Source organism: Aquarana catesbeiana, linkage group LG05 (assembly GCF_042186555.1).
Source record: "Aquarana catesbeiana isolate 2022-GZ linkage group LG05, ASM4218655v1, whole genome shotgun sequence".
Taxonomy (NCBI): Eukaryota; Metazoa; Chordata; class Amphibia; order Anura; family Ranidae; genus Aquarana; species Aquarana catesbeiana.
Window position 1 is genome coordinate 222,438,888 of NC_133328.1, and position 24,842 is coordinate 222,463,729.

The 24,842-nt window shown below is 40.7% G+C and overlaps 1 protein-coding gene across 2 annotated transcripts in view; it reads right to left on the bottom strand.

Moving 5' to 3' along the window:
- ITGA9 (integrin subunit alpha 9) overlaps window positions 1–24,842 on the bottom strand; it is a 626,511-nt gene that overhangs the window by 367,941 nt on the left and 233,728 nt on the right. For both annotated transcript variants that reach the window (XM_073630570.1, XM_073630571.1), the window contains exons 10-12: window positions 14,219–14,324; window positions 6,051–6,145; window positions 4,518–4,608 (exon numbers count right to left, since the gene is read on the bottom strand). In XM_073630570.1, coding sequence (XP_073486671.1) covers window positions 4,518–4,608; window positions 6,051–6,145; window positions 14,219–14,324 — 292 coding nt within the window. The remainder of the gene's footprint in view (window positions 1–4,517; window positions 4,609–6,050; window positions 6,146–14,218; window positions 14,325–24,842) is intronic.

The window sequence follows — 24,842 nt, forward strand, 5'->3', positions numbered from 1 at the left end:
CACAGCCTGCCTCTTCCCTTCGGCTAAACAGACTAGGGAATACAAGCACATGGTGTGTCTGCACAGTGTCCTGTAACTCCGCCCTCACTATCAGAAAGAAGAAATGCATGGTCACATCACAGAACTTTTTAATCTTGTAAAAATGTTAACCTTGCAACCTTGTAAGAAAGGTAATTTCTGAAACCAAGGAAACAGAAAAGCAGCTATGACATTGTATGTTCACAACTACTTAACACTGCTAATTTAATCAAACATCTAGTAGAATCTTTTATTATTATTATTATACAGGATTTATATAGCGCCAACAGTTTGTACAGCGCTTTACAACATGAGTGCAGACAGTACAATTACAATACAATTCAATACAGGAGGGATCAGAGGGCCCTGTTTGTTAGAGCTTACAATCTAGAAACAAGCAGAAGATAGAATATATAGTTGCAGGTAGAATTTTTTTGGTAGAAGAGACTTTGGATAGTATAGGGTTGATTTACAAAAGACAAATAGGCTGTTTACTCTGCAAGATAATTTTCCTTTAGCTTAGAGCCCTTTCACACTGGGGCGGGCGTCGGCATCGGCGGTAAAGCGTCGCTATGGTAAGCGGCGCTTTACCGTCGGTATGCGGCCGCTAGCAGGGCGGTTTTACCCCCCGCTAGCGGCCGAGAAAGGGTTAAAAACCACCGCAAAGCGCCTCTGCAGAGGCGCTTTGCCGGTGGTATAGTCGCGCCATCCCATTGATTTAAATGGGCAGGAGCGGTGAAGGAGCGGTATACACTCCGCTCCTTCACCGCTCCGAAGATGCTGCTAGCAGGACTTTTTTTTACCGTCCTGCCAGCGCATCGCTCCAGTGTGAAAGCCCTCGGGGCTTTCACACTGGAATGAAAGCAGCGGCACTTTCGGGTCGGTTTGCAGGCACTATTATTAGCGCAATAGCGCCTGCAAACCGCCCCAGTGTGAAAGGACCCTAAGTGAATGAGGGGAAGCAGTGCGGACACCCATTATCCAATAATGTGCAAGCAAAAATATAATGTTTTCATTTACCTTGCATGTGATTGAGTATTCTTTGCAAAGTTAATGTTTACCAAATTCACCAAGCTAAGGGGAAATTGTTTTGTAAAGCAAAAATTCCCTTGCCTATATGCCTTTAGTAAATCAACCCTTATGTCTCTTTTACTCAAAAAATATCCCCCGTTCATTTAGGAATTGCTTTTGTACACTGCCTGTAGTGTATTAGCAGTGCAGTACAAACTCTATGCATATGTAAGATCAGCGCACACATATGAATCTGGCTTTAGGCAGGGCAAAACAAGACTTTTAAATAGGTAGGTCAATGCTATGGAGTTTCAACTCCATTGACAATCCAGCCCACTCCAAGTGGCTGGTCTTGTGCCTAAAAATACTTAGAAGACATGTGTATACTTTATTTTATATTAACACTTTTTTTTTTTTTTTTTTTTAGTAAATACCCTTTCTTAAAACAGAGACTAGCTATTTGTAAATAATGTATGATAAGCGCTTTTCTGCTATTGTAATAGAGTTGCTAACTAATCATTTATTTTTTGGTTCAGGTCAGGAAGTCAGAAGGAGCATTCTTGTGTGGCACAGCTTATAAATAACAGGGAGTAATGGAAAGTTTCCAGGCTCTTCTAATAGCCGAGAGTAGATGCCTTTGTGACATCTGTATATAGCACTGCTTAAACACTTTACACTGGGTCAAATTAATGGAATGTCAAATAACTGCACAACACAAGTATAAAAAATGTAAAATAACATGGTGATGATGCATTACAATCTTTGACAACTGAATTTTAACAAGCTTTGATACCAAAAAATATAATTAGTAACAGAGGACAACTCTATTAATATCTGTCATTTATAAAAAATATCTGTCATTACCAATAAAATACCATCAGAAGGCTATTGTATTTGACTTGTTTTCAATACAAGAGCATTGGCTAAGCTTTGTTTGTGCTAGCTCTTACTTAACATAATTGGTCTTTGTTTAATCCTATGTTTCTTTTATCCAAACAATCAAAGTGGAAATTGCAAAGTCCATGTTTAAAATCATTATTCTTACATTGAAGTTTATCTAAAACCAAACATTTTTCTTTTTTTTTCATTTTGGATAGAGTAAGGTAGGATTTTAACCCCTGTCACTTTTTTTTTTTTTTTTTGCCATCTACAGTCATGGCCAAAAATATTGGCACACCTGCATTTCTGTCAGATAATGCACCACTTCGTCCAAAGAATTGTTGCAATTACAAATGTTTAGGCATTCTCATGTTTATTTCTTTTGTTTGTATTGGTATGACACAAAAAAGTGGAAGAACAAAAATCCAAATCTGACATTTTCCACAAGAAAACTCTAAAAATGGACTGGACAAAATTATTAGCACCCTCAATGTAATACTTGGTAGCACACCCCTTGGAAAAATAACTGAAATCAATTGCTTCCTGGAACCATCAATGAGTTTCTTACACCTCTCTACTGGAATTGTGGACCACTCTTCTTTAGCCAACTGCTCTGGGTCTCTCAGATTGGAAGGGTTGCTTTTCCCAACTGCTGATTTGAGATCTCTCCACATGTCCTCTATGGAGTTTAGATCTGGACTCATTGCTGGCCAGTTCAGTATTCCCCAGTGCTTTCTCTTAGACCCCTTTCACACTGAGGTAGTTTTCAGGCATTTTAGCGGTAGAAATAGCGCATGTAAAGCGCCTGAAAACTGTCTCCCATGCTGTCTGAATGTGTGCACTTGTCGGACATTAGAAAAAGTCCTGCAAGCAGGATCTTAGGGACAGTTTGGGAGCGCTGTACACAGCGCTCCCAAAATGCCCCTGCCCATTGAAATGAATGGGCAGCACTTTCAAATCGCCTGAAAAATGCTTCGGAAGTGCTGCAACACGGGCGTTTTAACCCCTTCTTCGTCCGCTAGCCCAGGGTTAATAGTGCCCCACTTGCAGACGAAAAGTGCGGCTAAAATGAGCGGCGATTTAGCGCTAATGCACTGGCGGCCAAAGTGTGAAAGGAGTCTTAAACCAATTCTGGGTGCTTTCCGACCTGTGCTTTGGGTCATTGTCCTGCTGTAAGACCTATGACCTCTGATGGAGCCCCAACTTTTTGACACTGGGACCTACATTGCACCCCAGCATTTTTTGGTAGTCTTCAGATTTCATAATGCTATGCACATGATCAAGACATCCAGTGCCTGAAGCAGAAGGGACTGTATTATTTTCTTTAAAGGCCTCATTTCTTTTTCTAAAAATAGTAGAATGATCGGCTTTACCAAAAACCTGTAATTTTGTTTCATCTATCCACAACACATTCTCCCGAAAAGGATTTTAATTTCCTCAGGTAAGTTTTGGCAAACTCCAATCTGGCTTTTTTACGTTTGTCAGCAGCGGGGTCCTCCTGGGTCTCCTACCATAGCATCCCTTTTCATTCAGATGACTACGTTGTACCATGTGCCTGAAGGTCAGCTTGAATTTGTCTGGAAGTTGATCGAGGTTCTTTATCCACCACTGGAACAATCCTTTGTTGCAACCTTTAAATAATTTTTCTCTTTCATCCACGTCCAGGGAGATTAGATACAGTGCCATGGGCTGTAAACTTCTTGACAATGTTGCACAGGAACATTAAGATGTCTGGAGATGAACTTGACTGCTGTCCCTGCTTTTCCATAATTATTGTTCTCAAATCCTTAGACAATTCTTTGCTGCTCTTTCTCTGTTCCATGCGCCGTGAGGCACACAGAGACATACAATAGAAAGGCTGAGCCAATTTTTTACCATTTTTACTGGTTGCCAGTGTGATTTCTATATTGTCAGCACATGTTAATTGATACAGGTGAGTTTAATCACAAATTACAGGAGCATCACAAACTTGGGATGCAATTACTTTTTACAATTATGAGAAGGTGCCAATAATTTTGTCCAAACAGTGTGAGTTTTGCGTAGAATCTGTAAGATTTGGCTTTTTGTTTCTCCACTTTTTTGTGTAGTACCAATACAAACAAAAGAAATAAACATGAGAATGTCTAGACATTTGTAATTGCAACAATTTTCTGGACGAAGTGGTGAATTATCTGACAGAAATGCAGGGGGTGCCAAGATTTTTGGCCATGACTGTATGTCTCAAAGGGAGGTTTCCTTTTACTTCCTGACCCATGCCAGGGTCACCGGAACTAGGGTCCCCTTGAGAAGATTTCCCCTCTATTATTATTCTGATGTTAACCCATAATTTGGGATTTTCTTTTCATTTCACTTTCAATTATAACAGTAAACAGGACAAACAGAACTGGTGAATCTTTTTAATGTTTGTTTCAGGACCTTTTGTATTTTTTTTCCTAGAGTTCTACTGTAACCTAGAGTTTATTATTAAATATTCTGTCATAGCTATTAAAACTGCTGTTGATAATGATATGCTTCTGCATCTAATTTGTATTGACTTCATGTACTAGATCAATTTGCTAGGAAATACATTATATAAACATTTCACATCTGTTGGCATGCTCCCAACTTACCTACATAGCCATTCTTGTCCATGTCAATACCTCCAGAAATTGACTGTCCAAACATTCTTAAAGCTGGACTAATTGTTCTTCCAGATATTCTCTGATTGAAAAAAGAGGGGAATGCAAAGAACGTGAATGACAAGGACACATCAGAAACAGAGTTCACATTCTTGGGCAACCAATTTGATTCCAGAACATTTTTTTTCATGGCAGAATAAAGAATTAAAACAAACATAAAGAAAAAATCAGTACCATATTTACTTTATTATATTTTGCATAGATCCTTAAAATATTTACATACAAATCTATAGCAGATGTGGCTGTTTAGAATGAGTGAGCCTATGTAAGAGAATAGAATATGGAAATTGTTTTAATATATAGCTTGATCATAGAGTCAGATAAATCTGATAGATTCTAGGAAGCTGTGAAAATGTATTTATATACTTGGAAGTAAGGTTGAAAGGGGGACCAAAGCAAGGACCTCTCCAATCGGGTCCTGCCTCTTTCACAAGAAAAAAAGGACTATTGCGGTACCATAAAGAAAAAACTTTGTTTAAAAACTGTATAAGTTTATTTCGAAAAGTAATAAAAAAGTCCCTACAGGGGACATATATTGTACATGTTCATGATTTAACATACATAGACAATAGTGATTGTTTACAGCATTGTTAATACTAAGTTGGTACAGCCAATGTCCACACATATACTTGTATTTGTATTAAATGAAAAGAATAAAAAGAGATTTAATAGATAAGCCATATTTAAAATTGTAAAGTGTATGACAAAACATAGACATACTCTAAAAGTATGTAACTAAAAATGACTTACATTAGTCCATGAAGCTGTTAATTTAATGCTGGCATTTGTTATGCTGTTTCTTTTTTGCTCATGCCACCAATCACACACCACCCTTTAAAAATTAGAATTATTGGCGACCTGCTTCTTCTTCCTCGACCCCCTTTTTGCTAAAATTCTCATAGGCATGCAGCTGTGCATATTGATGTGAAATCACCTAACAACTGCTTCCTAAAAAAAAAATCCTAACTTGCCTTTTTTGGTTTCCACTTCCTGTTTTCTTTTTTAAGGCATTAGTGACATAGCCCTGGCAGCACAGATGTCCCTTGGGAAGGCCATGTCACTAATGCCTTAAGGAAGATCTCATCTTTAAACTGCAAGATCTCACAGTATTGTCATACTGCGCATGCACAAGATGAAGCACATGAGGTCTCACGCCTCATCTCGTGTATGCAATATTACAATAATCTGGATGCAAATAACAAAACTTTCCCCGAGATATTTCAGGAAGCCTCCCCTCCTCCTAACAGTTTAATGTAATGTTGTACAGCGTATGTGCGAGTTGAGGCACTTGAAATCATGCTCTTCATCTCATGCACGCAGAGTATTACAGTGGTTATCATTTTTATCAACACTGTGAACAATAGTTCAAAACTCAATTACATAAGAATAATAGATTATCAAAATATATAATTTAATAAAGCATTACTGTAAACAGCACTTCAATAAATAAATAAAAAGATGTACCATTGAATATTGGGGTACAATTCCATTTGCATCTCCATGATATATGTAAACAGCGCCTACAAAGTCATCTTCTTTTGGTGCTCCAATTGCAACATCTGAATGTAAATCAAAATGTAAATACGTTAACGCAGTATTATTTTTGTTTTTTCAATTTCAGAACATTGGTTAACTATGGAATTTAATCCTGGGACTAATCATGATAACACATTTTTGTGAACTTTTTTTTTTTTTAATTTTCTATTACTGTCAATGTCAAACAAATTATTGGCACTGAAGCTGAATGGTCTTGCCATATAGAGTGGAATCTGTCTTATATTAAGACAATGAGATCAACACTCTCTTCACACTGTGATATCTATATGTGAAATTGTGTTGATTGAGTCCATGAAAGAAGCCGACAGTAGAGAAAGAAGAAAAAAAAGCTTTAAGTGCCTATGTCGAGCTGCTACTTACAAGCTCTCAGGATAAAGATATAAAGTGCTTATCTAATTTCACTGATGGACAGCCGCTACAAAAGAGCAGATGATGCTAAACGGATGGAAGAAGAAGGACAAGCAAATCTAACGTGGTCATAATCTAACCAAAAATTAAGCCATTTCTGTATATGGTATAACAAATGTTTCAGATTGGTCCACACATAGCCAGACCGGCAGACGTCAGGTGCAGATCTAGACTTGTTTCCACCCTTAACAACATCCATATGAAGAAAAGGGAACACTGGAAAGGTAAGTATTTTGCTTCTTCTACAACAATAATAATTTATTAGATCACTGCTATATTGATAATTTGTTCGTTGATTGCTGCAAACAGTAGTTCATTATTAGAAGTGGTCTGTTGCTACACAGCTACATGAGAGGACCTTCATGAATAAAAGTTTAAAAAAATAAAATAAACAAACACCGTACATGTAAATATATAGTCTAAGGCTCGGTTCACACGGGGGCGACTTGTCAGGCGACCTAGCCGCCTGACAAGTCGCCTCCCGTTCTGTACAATGGAACCGTTCTAATCGGAGCGACGCAAGTCGCTCCGACTTAGAAGAAAGGTTCCTGTACTACTTTGGGGGCGACTTGCATAGACTTCTATACAGAAGTCGTCTTGCAAGTCGCCCCGGCAGTCGTGTGCAGGTCGCCTCGGTGAGGCAACCTGCAAGTCGTGCCGCGTCTAGTGTGAACCGGCACTTAGTCTATACTATGACATTGAATGATCTGGGTGACATTTGCATTCACTACTCAAGAATCAGTCACTTAGATAAGTGAACGCAATACCCTGAAGTAAAGCACATATGTTCACTTTGAGCTTTACCAATCTGGCACACTTCATGAAAGTCGTACTAATGTGATATCATTTTAACTGCTTCCCGACCAGCCGCCGCAGTTATACTGCGGCAGGTTGGCTCCCCTTGGTGAGCTGTCGTAGCCGCTTTAAGACCACTAGGGGGGCGCCCGCACCGCGATGACTGAGCCGATGTGCGTGCCCGGCAGTCGCGATGTCCACCGGGCACCAGCGATTGCTCCACACAGAGACAGAACGGAGGTCTGTCAATGTAAATAGACAGATCTCCGTTATGTTAGGGATGAGGAGACTGATGAGTTGTTCCTAATGCTTAGGAACAACAATCTGTCTCCTCTCCCAGGCAGTCCCATCCCCCCACAGTTAGAAACACTCCCTAGGACACACATCTAACGCCCCTAGTGTTAACCCCTTCCCTGCCAGTGACATTTATACAGTAATCAGCTATTTTTAGCTTTGATTGCTGTATAAGTGAATGGTCCCAAAAAAGTGTCATAAATGTCCGATCTGTCCGCCGCAATGCCACAGTCCCTATAAAAATCGCAGATCACTGCCAATTACTAGTAAAAAAAAATAATAATAAAAATGCCACAAATCTATCCCCTATTTTGTAGATGCGTTAACTTTTGCGCAAACCAATACGCTTATTGTGATTTTTTTTTCACCAAAAATATGTAGAAGAATACATGACCTAAACTGAGGAAGAAATTTGTTTTTTTTTTAAATTTTGGGGGATATTTATTATAGCAAAAAGTAAAAAATATTGGTGTTTTTTTTTTCAAAATGTCGCTCTTTTTTTGTTTATAGCGTAAAAAATAAAAATCGCAGAGGTGATCAAATACCACCAAAAGAAAGCTCTATTTGTGGGAAAAAAAGGACCTCAATTTTGTTTTTGTACAACGTTGCACAATCGCACAATTGTCAGTTAAATTGATGCAGTGCCGAATCGCAAAAAATGGCCTGGTCATTAAGGGGTCAAATCTTCCGGGGCTTAAGTGGTTAATCAGCAGACTTTGTTAACTATGTTTTGTGGTAAATATGGTGGTGATCAAATTATGTAAAAGTTGCGTTGGGAAAAATTTCTGTAGGAAATTGCATTTGTTTTCTAATTTGTTTTGCTTTTTATTCCCAATAAAAGCCATGAAAATAAAAATATATGTATTTAAATTCACTACCAAAAAAGGGCCTATCTGTCATAAAAAAAATTAAGTACAATACACTAGGGTAGATTGAAAAAACCTAAATGATATAATGAACCAAGAAATTGCCAAAAAAAGAAAGAAACACTCAAGGAAAACCGTGGCGGGTCCATTTCAGCTGCAGGAATGCGTAGATTCTTGTGGCTGGAAATCGCAGCATATGTAATCGCCTGTGCAAATGGACCCAAATTCAGACAATTTTTTTAATTTCATTTAACCTCTAGCATGTTTTTTCTTTTTAACACTATGGCGGAAAAATGGGACACATTTTTCATAAAATGCAGATGTAATTAACTCTCTGTCCTGGAGAAAATAGCACCTCCCATTTCTTGCCCTGATGTCACAAGGACAGGAAGTGAAGGATAATCTCCCCAATGGGGTCACAGACAAAACTATAACACTGCCAGGGATGCTAAAGCATATTATATATATATATATATATATATATATATATATATATATATATATATATATATATATATACTATAATACCAAAAGTATTGGGACGCCTGCCTTTAGGCTGGGTTCACACTATTGCAAATTGGATGCAGCTGACACCGCATCCAATTTGCAGAACATTTGAAAATATGTTGTTTTCAATGGGTATGGTTCACATATGTGCGTTGCATTCGTAATCTGCATTGCACAAAATTCGCTCTCCCCCTCCTTACTACACCTCCCCCCTCTCCCAGGTCAGCTGATCCTCAGCTACAACATAGCGGAACCGCTGAATGAATCATTTTTATCTTGGCAGGGGAACCGGAGCTGCAATTTGCACCAGCCTTAGACACACATGAACTTTAATGGCATCCCAGTCTTAGTCCGTAGGGTTCAATATTGAGTTGGCCCACCCTTTTCAGCTATAACAGCTTCAACTCTTCTGGGAAGGCCGTCAACAAGGTTTAGGAACGTGTCTATGGTAGTGTTTCTCAACTCCAGTCCTCAAGGCGCCCCAACAGGTCATGTTTTCAGGCTCTCCATTATTTTGCACAGGTGATTTGATCAGTTTCACTGCCTTAGAAATTACCACAGCTGTTTCATCTGAGGGAAATCCTGAAAACATGAGCTGTTGGGGCGCCTTGGGAACTGGAGTTGAGAAACACTGGTCTATGGGAATGTTTGACCATTCTTGCAGAAGCGCATTTGTGAGGTCAGGCACTGATGTTGGACGAGAAGGCCTGGCTTGCAGTCTTCATTCTAAATAATCCCAAAGGTGTTCTACTGGGTTGAGGTCAGGACACCACCACCCCAAACTCGCTCATCCATGTCTTTATGGACCTAGTTTATGCACTGAAGCGCAGTCATGTTGGAACAGGAAGGGGCTTTCCCCAAACTGTTCTCACAAAGTTGGGAGCATGAAATTGTCCAAAATGTCTTGGTAAGCTGGATCTAAGTGGCAAAGCCCAACCCCTGAAATACAACCCCACAACATAATCCCCCCTCCACCAAATGATTTGGACCACTGTACAAAGCAAGGTCGATAAAGACATGGATGAGCGAGTTTGGGGAACTTGACTGGCCTGCAAAGGGTCCTGACCTCAATCTGATAGAACACCTCTGGGATGAATTCGAGTGGAGACTGCGAGTCAGACCTTCTCGTCCACATCAGTGCCTGACCTCACAAATGCGCTTCTGGAAGAATGGTCAAACATTCACATAGACACACTCCTAAACCTTGTGGACACACTAAAGAGGAAGTTCAATTGTCATGCGCCACCCTTTGGGCTCCTTCTGCTAATTTTCGTGTTAGTAGAAGTTTGGTGAGTGTTGATTCACACTTTTCATTTTGCGCTTTTCATTTTGTGCTTTTCTGTTCGTTTCTGAACAGCCGTTCGTCAACCATTCATGTTGCAGAATCGGAGGAGATAACATGTTATTTATTATTGGCCTTGGAGTTATTGCTTTGACCCAAGTCCAATCCAGGAACAGGAGGATTTCTTGGACCAAAAATTGGTTGCTTTATTAATCATGACCAATTATGTCATATGCCTTTGCTGTGGGAGCTCCAGGAGAATAATCCGGATGATTTTCGGAATTATCTCCGGATGACTGATCCCGGCTTTCACCAACTCTTGGCATTGTTGACCCCCTATATTAAGAAGCAGGACACATGGATGAGGCTTTTATTTTATTTTTTGGTTGAATAATAATGATTTGATTTGTTATATTTTCTATATTTTTGGATGCATAGAATGCACTTTTTGGTTAAGTTCTATTGGCAGATAGCAAGTCTAATTTTATTTGTTTTTTTTTTTTTTTTTTTTTACTGCACAATAAAAAAATTGTGTAGAATAATACTTGGCTATGTGTTTTACTTCAAATGACTGTTTGGGAGTAGGCAGTTACATTTAAAAAAAATAAAATGTAAAATTAACAAGGGACACCAACATAGTTGTATCTTTGATCTTAAAAACTACGGGATAACGGTGTTGTGGTAACTTGCACCAAAAAAAATAACAAGCATAATAATATTATTCTTGATATCACTAGAAAAAAAAAGCCTTTGAAAATTTGTTTGCAATAACTCCATCAGTATCACAAGCAAAGCAGCTTCATTATTATCCCATTAAAGAAGAAGAGAATGTGCGCTGCATTTCGAGATTTCATAATTTGCCACATCACGAATGTTAATTCTCCATTACGAATGCTAGTTTACAAGACCGACCACTTCTGGCTCGTCCTTGCTTCCGAGCATGCGTGTTTGTACTTTGGACTCTTGTCTGACGGACTTGTGTACACACGCTCGGAAAATCCGACAACAGACATTTGTCCGCGGAAAATTTATAATCCTGCCATCCAACATCTGCCTGTGGAAAATCCAACATCAATTGTCCGATGGAGCGTACAAACGGTTGGATTATCCGCCAACAGTCTGTCATCACACATTTTCCATCGGAAAATCTGATCGTGTGTACTAGGCTTTAGACGGGGATGCCATTAAAGTTCATGTGCGTGTGAAGGCAGGCGTCACAATACGTTTGACAATATAGTGTACAATCGCTGTGAGCTTTACCAATCGGATACATTTCATAAAAGTCTGTAGACCTGCTCCAACGTATTGAAACTTAATAAATATATTTATAATAATTTAATTGTTGTCTACAAGGGATGGTAAGGAAGGGTCTTATATCACAATTATATTGTGTATTTTATAATAACTTTCAAGCATCGGTGGATATACCATCTAGGACACAATGGGCATGAGACATAAGGCCAATATTGGATGACCATGGGAGGCTGCATTCTCAGAATTGCCCATGGTCTCTTTATCTTCTACACAAAGATTAACCCAATTATTTATCCTACATAGGACATATCATGCTCCGGAGAAGCTATTTAAATGGCAGCGTAGAGGTAAACCCTTGTGTCCTAGGTGTAACTGGGGTCCATCCAATTTAATACATATAAAGAGAAGGGAGAGGGGGACACCTTAAATTCATCCAAAAATAGGTTCTGGGAAAAAGGGAGAGAGATAGGGGGGGGGGGAGAATTTTCCACCCGTTAACGTAATTTATTTAAATTAATTGTGCCCCTAATGTCACCCATATCATTTATTAATTGGTTCAACAGTGTATAGCTGACAAGCAATCAAATGGTTGTTCAATGGACCATAAAGGCATATATAAAGAGAAAAAGAAAGGGGGCGGGAGAAAGCCCCCTAAAAAAGATGGTCCGCTCAAGAACAAACTATTATGAACCTAAAAAACTTTATTGTGTCATGATACTAAATAGAACAATCCACTAACCATGTGTATTTAAAAAATAGGGCAAAAAAGTCCTATTGTGTGCTGGTGGCCACCGCATTGCTATGGAGATGCCCCAAACTCTACCCATACTGGCAGGGGGTTATCGCCACTATTAACTTGGGACAGAGCTGATGTCAGAGCCAGGTATATGTCTTCTGAGTATGGTAGATGTAACTAGGATCCTAGAAAACACCCTTATATGGATAGTAAGGAGTCTATTTCAGGCTCATAAGCTCATAGCACAAAAATGGATGTCAGCATAACCCCCAACAATAGGTGAATGGAGAACACAAATAAAGGAACTGAGAGAGGAGGATGTGGATTTAGAAAAGTGGCAAAAATCTGAATGATTGGCCAGGAATAGAAAGATAATAATAATAGGATATTACAGTGTGGGGGCTTTTTTTTGTTCTTACTCTTGGACTATGTCCATAGCAATTATTAATATGTACATGGGCAGTATGTGTGTTTTGTATTGTTTGTTTATAAACTAATAAAAACGGATTTTGATTAAAAAAAAAAATGGTGGTGTGCAATTTGATTAAAAGTTGTGTTGTGAAAAACTACAGGAAATTGCATTTTTTTCTTTATTTTACTTTTTATTCCCAATAAAAACCAAGGAAATAACAATATATACAGTATCTCACAAAAGTGAGTACACCCCTCACATTTCTGTAAATATTTTATGATATCTTTTATAATGTCTTAGGACAGATGGGCCTTTAATTAGGTAGTAAATTTGAATACATACAGTATCTCACAAAAGTGAGTACGCCCCTCACATTTTTGTAAATATTTTATTATAGGGGTGTACTCACTTTTGTTACCAGCGGTTTAGACGTCAATGGCTGTGTGTTGAGCTCTTTTGAGGGGACAGCAAATTTACACTGTTATACAAGCTGTACACTCACTAATTTACATTGTAGACAAAATGTCATTTCTTCAGTGTTGTCACATGAAAAGATATAATAAAATATTTACAAAAAATGTGAGGAGTGTACTCACTTTTGTGAGATACTGTATGTATTCAAATGTACTACCTAATTAAAGGCCCATCTGTCCTAAAAAAAATGAAGTATAATGCACTAGGGTAGGGTAAAAATACTTAAAAGATATAAGGAAGAGATTGCCAAAAAAAAACAACAAAACACTCTTTAACGCAAGGATATCTAAGGAGGAAAACCACCTAGGGACTGTGGTTAATACATGTAATAATGGTATTCAGTATGTTACGGGTCCATTTACACAGGCAATTACACACAATGTGATTTTCAGCAGCAAACACCTGTCCATTCCAGCCACAGGAATGCATAGATTCTTGCGGCTGGAAAGTGCAGCATATGTAATCACCTGTGTAAATGGACCCTAAAACCCAAATTCTGACAAATTTTTTATTTCGTCTAAGAACAGGGAAGGGTTGGAACCTCTATCATGTTTTTTTATGTCACCATGGCAGAAAAAGGGGACACAGACAAAAACTATTTTTTTATAGAATGCAGATGTAATTTCCTGTCCTGCAGAAAACAGCACCTCCTATTTCTTGCACTGATGTCACAATGACAGGAAGTGAAGGAAAATCTCCCCAGTAGAGTCACAGAAAAACTATAAAACTGCCAGGGATGCTAAAGCATAATATATATAGATATATATATATATATATATATATATATATCTATATATAGATATATAGATCTATATATAGATATATAGATCTATATATAGATCTATATATCTATATATAGATATATATATACATACACACATAGGATACTGGAAAAATATAAATAAGTATTAGTACTTCTATGAAAATTACTGCGGATAAATGGCAAAAAAAATCAACTGTCTATGATCCAAATAATTTACTGTTTTTTTAATATGAGATTTTTTTCTTCACAAATGTATATGTGTACAAAAATACTTTCATACTGACCTGGGTAACCATCATCATCGATATCCCCAAGATTAGCCAAATTTTCCCCAAAGTGTGCATTGTACGCATTGTCACCATTCAACACAATTTGTTCTTCCATGACTGCCTAGCAAACAGGAAAAATAAAAATGCTTTAGAATACACAGCAGCAGAGACCCAGTTAATAGATGGATATCCCGCTGGATGATTGCTTGGCTTCACAATCTATGCAGGAAACACCTGAGTAGAGATTACACTTCCTACCTAAACAGACACAACACTGCTTTCAATATATACAGACACATTTATCTCCACATGGCAGTGGCAGTGCTTTGAAACTGATTACAATAAGAAAGTAAATGTGACATTCATACTGACTACAAAGGGAACATACAAAATGACCGCACAGCTTGATGTGCTGGATTCAAAACTACCGGATATTGGTTAAGTCATTTATGATGGCAGGATGGCAATCTAAAGCTCAGAATCTGCCAATGAACTCCAGCAACTACAGTACACATAGCTTTGTATGTTTTCTGCCTTTTTTAGGTTAGGGGCATGTAAAAAAATGATATATATATTGCAGCTTACTCTTATTTATTGCAGCTTACCTGTATTTATATGTGGTCACTGATTTAGTTTTCCATTTTCACCATTTTTATGTTCACCTGGTAATCCTGCCAGTAACACACCCTGTTCAGCAACACTCATACTGCACTGTATCTATAGAGCGGTGGTGTTGTAAAGTCAGGTCAAAACTACAGAACACATCACCCTCTCCTATTCTCCATAACAGAGAAGCGCTTTGTAGTTGAAAGAAATAACTTAGATCAATGATAATTCAAATCAAAAGATTTCTGACAGGGTCATCAGGTATGTTTTAGCCATTTTTTATTAGATATAACAAAATGTTTTCAATAGTATATTTACCAGCTAAATTGGAGCAAATATAAGAAGTCTAATAGCGGGGTTTGCATATATTTTAATTAAATAAAGTATTTTGTTTTTGATAGAGTAGAGAGAATAGAACATGTCAGGTATTTATTATTATTTATTGGCCACTTCTACTGTCAACACCAGCACTGACTGTTGTTATAACATATTCTGCCTGCAGATCAGTCTGCTTAGGAGTACTTTTGAGTCCATTTAACATTCTGCCATTTCACCTAGCCCTGATGAAGTGGGATTTTGTGCCCCCCAAAATGCACTAACTGTTCTTTGCCCTGTTTGTTGTTAATCAGTTGAACAATAAAGACTTTAGACTCCCAAGGATTTTCCATTTTGCTCTCTCTTTGACCTTTGACACCCAACTCGGGTGAATGTCCTCTCCTGGAGGGTTCCTGTCTTTGTGGTAAGCTGCCAAATACAGGCCAATTGGGTTCAGGTAATTGCTTTGTCTACATTTTGTTTACCTGTGAAAAATAGGATTTTTTATAACCGCTTACCTGTAAAATCCTTTTCTTGGAGTACATCATGGGACACAGAACCATAGTAGTAACTATATGGGTTATATAGGCCACCTTTAGCAGTTTTAAGTGCTGGCTCTGGGAGGATGGGGTGGAGCGTCACCACGTAGGTGCGTCAGGTCCGCGCCGGAGCCTTTGCCTCCCCGCACACTCGTTTGGCCCGTGGCTGGAATGAAGAGACGCCGGGTTCATAGCGGAGAGAGATAGAGCCTGTTTCTCTCGACGAGCCATCGCCAGCTCCTTGTCTGCCCCGAGTGGTTTCGCCAACTCCCCCGCCCCTCCCGCAGCAGCGTCGGATCGAGCAGTCAATTGGAGCAGGGACCCACTGGAGTGTGTGAGGTAACGCTGACCTCCGATGAACAGGTAAGTGGAGTTGGTTGGAGGGTGACTGCAACAGCAAGGAGGTATTCAGCAATAGGTCCTCGGGGACAGAGGTGAAGGAGGAGGTGGTGAGAGCGCCTGCGCATCTTTGTAAGGCTCCCCGAAATTGGACCAGCACAGAAGAGGTGCTGATGGTCTCAGCTCTATATATTGGTTAGTAAAGAACTATTGGTGAAAGGACCCTCTCTAGATATGTGGTACAGATGGAATTTTAAAATTATGTGAAGACGAGAAGCGGGGGATAGCGGTCGAAGACTACCCTATTAATGCTGGTTTAGAGGTGACTGTTTGGAGGCTTTATTCTCTGTGGCTGAATGAAAAAGCAATATTCTGTATATAAAAGCTCACCCACTGTTGTATTTAAATACCCACGATACCCCCCCCTCATATGAACGCAAATATATAGGGTTTGACTCCGGGTAAACCCTCTGGATGGCCTTACTCCCCTCAGATCACCCCAGGATTGAGGAAGGATTGAAGAAGAGTGAGGGGCTCCTCTATGTGGGTCCACGGATAAGCTGAATGGAATTGATCAAATTAAGTCTAAATAACTTTGAGGAGATGGCCCTGTAGGTGTCTAGCTGCCTCCCCTTAGGAACAATTGTTTTTGGGAAATGCATGAGTGATCAACCCGAATTAAAATCGCACTATAACTGAATTTTTCCCCAGGATCAAACCACCACCAGACTAATACCAGACTAATACCTTACGCTTGGTTAGGTGGGGATTAAAACAGAGATATGAGGGGGAAAGCAGCTAAAGCTGGTAAAGGTGCCACGGCGGGGTTAAGCCCTGGCGGGATACAACGCTATATGTCCGCGGAATCTAGTATACTTGAAGAAACGCAGGGAAGCCCTAGAATAGGGGCCCCAATGAGACCAGGAATTAACATACAGAAGGGGGCAGCCTAGGAGAATAAAGGAGGAAAAATACAGGAAGGTAAAATTGTAAAATCAAGAAACAGTGGGAACCTCTTACAGAGCTGCTCTGAGGCGCAAGAGGGATCACAGAGGAAGAATGGGGGCGAAGAGGAATCAGGGGGAAAAAGACCAGCACAGCAGTCAACACAGGAGGAAGCCCCACAAATTAAAGAAATGCTTGCTGAGATGTTGTTACAAATGGAGACCTCACTAAAAGCAGATATAGTGGCAGTAAGAACAGATATTGGACATGTGCTTAGGAGGGTGGAGGAGACAGAGGACAGATTAGAAGATCACGAGCGAAGATTAGAAAGCATCAGTAAGCAACTAAGGGATCTATAAAATACAAACAGAAACCTCCTTTATAAAATTGAAGACCAGGAGAATCACAGCCGACGTAAAAATTTGCGAATCAAGGGACTGCCTGAAAAATATGGGAATGAAGCCTTGATGCCAGTATTGCAGCAACTGTTTAACCCCTTATTGGGAAAGGAAATAACAGATCCACTGAAACTAGACAGAGCCCACAGGATCGCACGATACTCCTAAAACAGAGCAGAGAGCCCGAGAGATGTGATAATAAGGTTCTATTACATAAAAGAGAAAGCCAAAATAATGGGAAAACTGCGGCAGCAGTCAGGGTTAGGTTTGGAAGGGGTGGAATTACAAGTCTACTCAGACCTGTCGGCGGAGACTCTCTTAAGAAGGAGACTGTTGAAACCATTGACTGGGTTATTGAAAACATCAGAGATATTCTATCAATGGGGGTTCCCAGCCTGCCTAATTGGGAAAAAAAAACGGGCGAACAGCAGTGCTGAGATTCCCAGAGGATCTGGAGGGCTTTTTTAGTAGGCTGGGCGTTGTCCCCCCCCCGCTCCCAGGTTGGGGAGAGGAGGAGGGAGGTATACCCACAAGAAGAGTAAGGGGCTGGAGAGGGGTGGAGGCTTAATAAACAGAGTAGAAATAGCCGCAATGAAGTACAGTCTGGGAATATGGGATTCTCCCAGCGCGAGCTGAGTGTGACGGGGGGGTGGGGGGGAACGGGTGGGATCTGGGGGTGCCTGTGACGTGAGCCCATTGGGGAATATGGGGGCAGGGTGGCACCAAGCTGATGCAATCCACCCGACCCATATAAAGAACAGAGGGGTCTGCCCAGCCGTCCTAGGCAACCTGTTCCAGACTAGGGGGTAGGTTTTTGGGGGGGACGGGGTGGGTGGGAGGTTTTTTCTTTTGGGGAGGGGTGTGGGGGGGATTATGTTTTTGGGGGGCTCCCTCTCTCTCTCCAGGGTATCCCCTACTGGATTGGCCATATTTTGGAGATAAAATATGGGAGTCGTAAATTTTGTCACTTATAATGTAAGAGGACTTAACACAGCAAAAAAAAGATGTAAAATAAGCCAGGAATTGCAGTTCCTGGGAGCAAATGTGGTGTTCCTGCAAGAGACCTATATCACACATGTATCAGGAGGTGGGTTGGCGACGTATCAGTTCCCAAAGTGGTTCTATGGAGACGCAGGATCAACACACTCAAGGGGAGTAGCGATTGGGCTTGACAGGACAATGATGTTTGTTGAGGAGGAGCGGCTGGTCGATCCAGGAGGTAGGTTTCTGTTTGTGGAGGAGAAGCTGTTTGACATGTTGGTTACAGTAGCAAATATTTACTCCCCAAAGAGGAACCCCAATAAATTCTTGAGGAAGGTCCTGAGGAAACTCAAGACCTTTAAAAAAGGTAAATTGATAATTGCAGGGGATCTAAACTGGAGTATGGATCCTGGGATGGACACCTCAAGGGGTGTATCAAAGCTTGGTATACAAGGAGAGGCACTAAAAAAACGCTAACAAACCTCCAGCTAATGGACACATGGAGGATTAGCCATCCAAAGGAGTGAGACTATACCTTTTACTCTTATGCACACAAATCATTTTCAAGGATAGACCACATTGTTATAGAACACCAGTTAGTCCCTTATTTGAAGGCAGCTGAGATTAAAGCCATCACCCTATCCGATCACGCACCTGTGAAAATCCAATTTGAGATTACCGGTGTGGTTCGGACTAGAATGAACTGGAAATTGAATGATTCTCTGATCCAGGACCCCGATTCTGTAGCGAAAATAGAGCAGGTATTAAGGAATTATTTTGAGATAAATGACACGGAGGAAATATCTAGGGCTACTATTTGGGAGGCACACAAAGTTTTTATAAGAGGGATTTTAACAAGGAAAAAGAAAGAGAGGAGGGAAAAGATGGCACACCTTTATAGGGAAATTCAGGAAATAGAGCAGAGTACAAGACCCCGGGGGATCCCTGAAAAGAAAGAGTTAATAGGGAAAAGAAGAGATCTAGATGAGTTATTGGACCAGAATAGGAAATGTGCTTTTGACAATATCAATAGGGATATGTACCAGGAAGGTAATAAGTCAGGAAAGTGGATGGCAAGAAGGGTCAAATAAAAGAAAACTAGGACTTTCATATCAAAAATGAGGGATGGGGGGGGGGCTTGGAATTCTCCTTACCAAAGATTGCCAAAATATTTCACTCGTATTTCAGCGCCCTCTATAAGGTAAGCCGGAAAGAGGAGGTGGAGGAAAGAAAGAAAGAGGTGATAAGGGAGTACCTTCGGGGACTAGACCTTCCCAGGGCAGAGATGGAGGAGGTTGAGTATCTTGAAAGACCTATTTCTCAGGAAGAAGTAGAAAGAGCGATAAGTAATACTGCACTGAGAAAGAGCCCGGGCCCCGACGGAAACTCCATAGCATACTACAAAAAATTCTCTAAAATTTTGGCGCCTAAACTGTGCAGCTATTTGAACGCTTTGGGCGAGGATGAGGTGTCCCGGGAAGAGTCCCTGCTAGCCCACATTACCCTTATCCTGAAAGAAGGTAAGGATACAGCATCCCCTGGAAGTTATAGGCCAATCTAGTTATTAAACGTAGATATAAAAATTTTTGCTAAAATACTTGCAGATAGGTTGAAACTCGGGCTGCAGCAGTGGATACATAATGACCAGGTGGGGTTTGTACCCGGAAGGGAGGGGAGGGATAACTCACTGAAGTAAATTTTTTTGAAGCAAGAGGTGGTTAGGGGAGATATTCCAGCAGTCCTACTTTCAATCGATGCTGAAAAAGCTTTCGATAGAGTGGATTGAGGATTTATGGTCGAAACACTGAAGCATCTGGGTATCGGAGAGAAGATGATGAGATGGATCATGTCCCTATACAGACATCCAAAGGCCAGAGTTAGAGTGAATGGAGCCCTGTCTTCTCCCCTTGAGTTATTCAATGGGACAAGACAGGGCTGCCCCTTATCTCCGATCCTATTTGTATTGACTTTGGAGCCATTGTTAGCTGCGATCCGTAAGAATGCGGATATAAAGGGCATTCAGGTGGGGGGAAGAGAGTATAAAGTGGCGGCATTTGCCGATGATTTGCTCTGTTATATCACCGATCCGAGAACAACAATACCCATGGTGCTTAAGGAGTTAGAGCGCTATGGAGGATTGACAAATTTCAAAATAAATATGGGTAAGTCAGAGCTTTTAAACATATCGAAGGCAATACAACCTAGGTTCCTCTTTACTTGGTGTGGGAGGGAGCTGGAGTACTTGGGCATAAAATTGAAGCCGACCCCAAATGACTTGTTTGCCTCGAACTATATTCCCTTACTCGATAAGATAAAGGACAAATAAAGCAGGATGAGGTACAGAGCTTTATCATGGATTGGCAGGATAAACGCGGTAAAAATGTTTGTCCTGCCAATGCTACACCTTCCAAATGATCCCAATAGCTCTTCCTTATATTTTTTTTAATAAGCTTCAGACCATTATTTTGAGATTTATTTGGGCAAATAGGCGTCCTAGAATAGCACATGATACTTTGCTGAAGGATAAAAAACAGGGAGGGTTGGGAGCCCCGGACTTAAAAACATATTATCAAGCTATTGTTATCTCGAGGGTTATTGATTGGACATATAGTAAACAGGAGAAAGGCTGGGTAAATATAGAAATTGCACAAAGCAGAGCAGATATAGAAAAAATGATATGGATCCCACCACAATTTCGAGAGTTAAGACACGGGATTCATTTTTTGACTAGGAACACATTGAAGACTTGGGATGGTTTAAGTAGGAGATTTCACTGGGAATATAATTCACCATTGATATCACTTTTGAATACTAATTATTTTTTGCTGGGGAAGGAGGAGCACTTATATTTCACAAGGTGGGCGAATAAGGATGAGTTACAATTACAGGATGTGATAAGGGGAAATAGATTATACACTTATATAGAAATCACACGGGTATGGGGGAATAAACCACTAGATAAATGGAGATATGCTCAGATACAGCATTTTACACAATCACTTCCACAGCCACTGAGGGGAAGAGATCAACTAAGAGCAATAGAAAAAGTATTAAGCACTCCCACTAGTGTGAAAGGTAGCATATCTAAACTTTATAGAGTACTAAGGGGAGAAGCGAGTAAGGGGCTCCCCACTTTTTTGAAGAAGTGGGAAAGAGAAATAGGTTATTTGAAAGACGAGGAACACAGGTGTAAGATATTGAAAATGATACATTTAACGGCTAGGGATACTCGGACGTATGAAATGGCCTATAAGGCGATTGCGAGATGGCATAGGACGCCCCAGCAGGTGCAGGAATACGGGCCTGAGACCACCCCTACTTGTTGGAGGGGATGTGGGGCAGTAGGAACTTTGGTGCATCTTTGGTGGGAATGCCCCAAAATACAGTTGTATTGGGAGGGAATATTGGGAGAAATTCGGCAAATAACGGGGGAGCAGGTTGATAAAAATCCTTGGAGGTGTCTGTTTCACGATACTGAAAAAGATGTCCCCCGATACAGTCAATCTCTAGTCCCGTACCTCCTAAACGCGGCCAAAGCGCTGATCCCGTGCCACTGGAAAGGTCTGGAAGGTCCAAGGTTAAGGGAGCGGATAATAAGGGTGGAATGTGCAAGAAGAATGGAAGAGTTAATCCATTTGACGGAGGGCTCATGGGAGAAATACTGCAGAACCTGGGCGAAATGGCTGGAATTCAGGGGCACGGAGAGATGCATAAGAATTATGGAAATTTAGAGGCAAGAGAGAGAGGGGGGGGGCTCGGGGGGCAAGTGGGGGGGGGAGGGAAAGGGCAAGGGAAAATAAATAAATAAATAAATAAATAAAAAATGTAAAAATTAAAATTAATATTATTATTAAGCAAGAAGGAAAGTGAGAAAATTAAATAATTATTTAAATAAATTTGACCACAATGATGCAAAAATGAGAAGGGACAAGAATAAATGGCTCAAATGAGTTAAGTCTCTCTAAAGCGTTTGCTGAAGTGGAAGAAAAAAAAAATATATATATATAGGCCACCTTTAGGTGATGGACACTGGCACACTCTAGACAGGAAGTTTACTCCCTATATAACCCCTCCCCTTACTGGGAGTACCTCAGTTTTTGTAGCAAAGCAATACATGTGTATACCAGAAAGAGGGGAGGGACCTCTGTGTCCCGTGATATACTCCAAGAAAAGGATTTTACAGGTAAGCTGTTATCAAAATCCTATTTTCTTTATCATACATCACCGGACACAGAGCCATAGTAGTAACTATATTGGATGTCCCAGAGCAATGCTATCTGAGGGGAGGGAGACACAAACAAAAGTAGGGTGCCATCAGACCTGAGGACCTATACTGCTGCCTGCAGCACACTGCGCCCAAAGGCGATATCCTCCTGTCTTTTTACATCCACCCGATAGAATCTGATGAATGTATGGACTGAAGACCAAGTTGCGGCCTTGCAGATTTGAGCCATGGAGGCTTGGTGATGCACTACCCAGGAAGCACTAACAGCCCGGGTGGAGTGTGCTTTGATTTGAAAAGGTGGAATTTTCCCCTTCAAACCATAAGCCTGAACAATCACTTGCCGAATCCACTTAGAGATAGTGGATTTCGATGCTGCCTGTCCTTTTCTAGGACCTTCAGGAAACACAAACAAAACATCCATTTTCCGAATCTGAGCAGTCGCTTTCAAGTACACTTTGACTGCTCCCACTACATCAAGAGAATATAGCGACTTCTCTTCCGTGGAACAGGGTACTAGAAAAAATGAAGGCAGAATAACATCATGGTTTAGATGAAAACCTGACACTACCTTCGGTAGAAAGTTAGAGATGAGGGTGCAATACCACCTTATCCTTGTGAATAATTAAATATGTCTCTTTGGAAGAAAGAGCAGCCAACTCTGATACCCTTCTTGCAGAAGATATGACAACCAGAAAAACAAACTTCCTTGTCAAAAGGATCAAGGGAGTATGCCATATCGGCTCAAAAGGCTGTTTTTGTAAAGCCGACAAAACTAGATTCAGGTCCCAAGATTTCAAGGGTGACCTAACCGGCGGATTAAGCCATGTTACCCGCTGTATTAAATTATGGACCAGAGAATGCGAAGCAAGTGGTCGTTGGAATAATACCGATAAGGCCAAGACCTGACCTTTGATGGTACTCAAGGCCAGCTTCATCTCTAATCCCTTTTGCAGAAAAGCAAGAATTCTACCTATAACATATTTTCTAGGATGCCAACTCCTGTATTCACACCAGGAAACATATGCCGTCCAGACTCTATAATAAATGACTGTTGAGGATAGCTTCCTTGCATTAACCAAGGCAGAAATCACTGACCCTGAAAGCCCATGATTCTTCAGAATGTGGGTTTCAATAGCCAAACCGTTAAATTTAGCGTTTGTAAGGTAGGATGGAATACTGGTCCCTGCGAGAGCAGGTCTGGACGTGGTGGTAGGGTCCATGGGTCCCCTACTGCCATCCTTATGATCTCTGCATACCAGGACCTTCTGGGCCACACTGGGACCATAAGAACCACCTACTTCTTTTCCTGCTTGATCCTGTGAAGACTACGAGGTAGCATCAGAATAGGAGGGAATGCATAAATCAGTTAAAACCGATCCCACGGGGTCACTAAGGCGTCCGTTCTGCACGCGAGCAGATCCCTTGTTCTTGACACAAAGTTGTTGACTTTGTTGTTGAACCTGGATGCAAACAGATCCACATCCGGGACCCCCCATCTTTGGCATATGACCAGGAAGATGTCGGGGTGAAGGGACCATTCCCCCGGGAACAACTGTTGGCGACTCAAGTAGTCCGCCTGCCAATTCTCTATGCCTGGAATGAAGATTACCGATATGCATGGCACATGCTCTTCTGCCCAGGCTAGGATATGGTTTACCTCTCCCTGGTGCCCCCTTGGTGATTGATATAAGCCACTGCTGTGGCATTGTCAGATTGAATACTTGAATACTGACTGGACAATTCCACAACCTGAACGTCCACGCCTTTAGAGCTAAACGTGCTGCCCGAATCTCTAGAATGTTGATGGGCAAGGTTCTTTCGGACCTGGACCATTTTCCTTGGACAGTCGCTTCTTCCAGGACTGCTCCCCAACACGAAAGGCTGGCACCTGTTGTTACCACCTTCCAGGTAACCGGCATAAAGGATTTCCCCTTCTGCCGATTCTTGGATATCCTCCACCAACTGAGGCTCTGGCACACTTTTGGCAACAGACACATTGGAAAATCTAGCATTTGGACCTTCTTGTTCCAAGCACACAGGATACTGTTTTGCACCAGTCTCGAATGAAACTGAGCATAGAGAACAGGAAGGAGTTATACAGGAAAAAAAGGATCGCCACATAGCATAAAATCTTGGGCTAAAAATGTATTAAATAAAGTATTGCACTTACATCAATGTAGATAAAAACAGGCCTTCGTATAATGTGATCACAAGGAGAAGAACGCAGTGTTGTGGAACCAGCGCTGTACATACCGATGCATTTCATCTACCAAGACATTATCTCAGTATGA